The sequence below is a fragment of the Otolemur garnettii genome, unplaced genomic scaffold (genome assembly GCF_000181295.1).
Source record: "Otolemur garnettii isolate 467f Iridium unplaced genomic scaffold, OtoGar3 scaffold00111, whole genome shotgun sequence".
In the NCBI taxonomy this organism is placed as follows: domain Eukaryota; kingdom Metazoa; phylum Chordata; class Mammalia; order Primates; family Galagidae; genus Otolemur; species Otolemur garnettii.
In genome coordinates this window covers 1-2712 of record NW_003852506.1, presented here as the reverse complement: position 1 = coordinate 2712, position 2712 = coordinate 1, and the positions used below count along the sequence as shown (strand labels likewise).

Below are 2712 nucleotides of genomic sequence, written 5' to 3'. Positions count from 1 at the left end.
CGCCGCACACAATTTCTCAGCGCTCGGCTTCCTCCCTGTAGGCTTGTAGCTCCATTTCCCCCGTCCCTATGCCGTGAATCTGGAGCCCTCCACTGACCCTTCACCCTGCATAGGCTCTGGGAGAGCAGCGCTCCCTGGGCCCAGACCCTGGATCCAAGACAGTTCAGTGCGGGCCGGGGGCGGACCCGGGAGCTGGGCGTTACGAAACCTCCCTCACAGGGGAGGGACCGAGGCTCCGACCCTGTTTCCTGACACTCGCTACCTTGGATCCCACAAGTTCCTCTGCCAGGCTGCTCTGCCTCTAGTCCTGCTCCGCGTGGACCGAGGTTCCGCGGATTCTCCACGCAGGTGACCTCCGCGCTCCGCTCAGCTATGTCGTCCCGCAACCGCGTGGCGCTGGTGACCGGGGCCAACAAGGGCATCGGCTTGGCCATTGTGCGGTCCTTGTGCCATCAGTTCTCAGGGGACGTGGTGCTCACGGCGCGGGACCCGGCGCGGGGCCAGGCGGCCGTGCAGCAGCTGCAGGCCGAGGGCCTGAGCCCGCGCTTCCACCAGCTGGACATCGACGACCCGCAGAGCATCCGCGCCCTGCGCGACTTCCTGCGCAGGGAGTACGGGGGCCTGGACGTGCTGGTCAACAACGCGGGTATAGTTTTTCAGCGTAAGTCAATGCTGTGGTCAGAGGGGAGGTGACCCGGGGTAGACCCTCTGCCAGGAGGGTGCGCCCCTCAGAGAAGCGCTGTGGGGACCCGGCCCTGGAGGTTCCTGACAGGCTCCCGGGGGCACAGGGAGGGCAGGAGCTGCCAGGAGAGGCAGAGTTCTCAGGAGGGGAAGGGTCCTTCGGAGGACGGGAACTTGGTGGTGCCCTGGCTCAGAAACCTGGGGATCTTGTTCAGGGTATCCAAAATTTCTGAAATTAGAGTTTCAGAAACTTTCGATACCCTGGGTTTCTTGTCCAGGGTTTCTGAAATTAGACAGTATGGAAGAACTTTAGACTGACAGATAAAACATTAACAAAGAAAATAAAAATAGACACGGGAGATGCAGCCCTCACGTTTCACCCACCCTCACCAGTGGAACCACCTGTCAGAAGTACCGAGAGGAACGTTCTCAAACCAGGGGATTGGCCTGGGCCATATACTGCGACGGGGCCACCCACACTCCAGGGCCCAATTCACCAGAATCCTGACACGCTTTATTTTTTGCGGGGTGTATTGCTCTCATCCTATGGAATTTAGCCCCAAGGCTAATTTACCTCTGCTCTCCTTCTCCCCTAAAAGCTAGTGACCCCACGCCCTTCCATGTTCAAGCGCACATGACCATGAAGACGAACTTTTTCGGCACCCGCGACGTCTGCACAGAGTTACTGCCTCTAGTGAGACCCCAAGGTGAGTGTGATGGGAGCAGCACACCCCGTCTCTGCACCGGGATGCTGCCCCTGCCTGCCTGGCTCTCCCTGCAGGCCCTGCTTCTCCCCACCCTGCAGGTGCACCCGGCTGCTCACTGTGTCCCCACCCTGCCCAGTGCAGTTTTCCGGCAGGACTTGGTGGTCACTTCTGTAGGGGCCTTTGGTGCTCTCTGTCCCTCTCGTCCTGCCTCACTTGGCTCCTTCTTATCTCAGGACTCAGCCCAAATGTGCCCTCTCACAGGCTCTTTCTTGGCTCCGTGTCCCTTACACGCGGCCCTGCAGTAGGATCTCATCCTGCCCCTTCTCTGCTCTCTCTCAGTCATTTTATTCGGGCTGGTGGAGCCTCCACTACCACCAGTTCAGCTTCCAAGATGGGCCACCTGCCTAGAACACTCCCAGAGACGCCCCTTCATGTATAAAGAGATATTTCCAGAGGGTGCTTACACTTCTCCTGGAATCACCAGCCACTTACAGCACCATCCACCCTCCAGGGTCCCAAAGGTCACCGTTCCCGGACCCCTTGTCTTCACCAGGTCCCAGGAGTTGTGCCCATGGAGTTTATCCTGAGCCTACCTAACACCAGCTCCCCAGCAGCCCCCCAGCTGCCCTCCTGGACACCCTCAGACCCCCCTAAGGGGCCTCCTGTCTGGGACTTTTCCTTTCCCAGCATCCTGTGTGCTTGGTCAATCCCCTCCCAAAATACTTAGGAGCAAAGTCCCCGGCCTGGTGTATAGGGATGTGTATAATCTGCCACCTGCCAAGTCCAGCCTCATTCTAAGTCCCCAGCTACGTGCTCACTGTTCTGGGCATGACTGTCATGTGTCTTTGGTTGTAAACTGCCTCAGTGCTTACCCCAACTAATGGCACAGAAAGATGAACTCACCTATTAAATGCTCGGTGATTAATACAAGCAGCCACTCCAAAAGAAAATAAAAGACTAAAGGGGTACAAGGGGTTTTGGTACTTGGCTGAATTTCATACAGAAGGCATCTAGGCTTATATATATTGTTATCCTATACCTGAGTACAAGGTACCCAGAATCTAACTTTTCATCTCCCACCCCTATTGTGAGTCTCCAGTGTCCATTAAGTCACCTGTGTGACCATACACACCCAGTGCTGGTCTCCCTTTCAAAATTAAGGACATGTCATATTTAGTGCTGGGTTCCTAACTTATGTCCCTTGGAATAATGACCGCCAATCTCCTTCCATCCAGGTTATTGCAAATGACATTATGCCATTCTTCTTAGTGGTTAGTAGTATCCCTTTGTATATATGTGTAATATTCTCTTTATCTGGTCGTGG

General features: G+C 55.8%; 1 protein-coding gene across 1 annotated transcript; it reads left to right on the top strand.

The window, feature by feature from the left end:
- The first annotated feature begins 372 nt into the window (after positions 1–372).
- Positions 373–1802, top strand: LOC100956096 (carbonyl reductase [NADPH] 1-like). Its single transcript, XM_003797094.3, has 2 exons — positions 373–661; positions 1281–1802. The coding sequence occupies exons 1-2, from the start codon at positions 373–375 to the stop codon at positions 1691–1693; spliced, it is 702 nt and encodes a 233-aa protein (XP_003797142.2). The 3' UTR covers positions 1694–1802.
- The last annotated feature ends 910 nt before the right edge of the window (positions 1803–2712 follow it).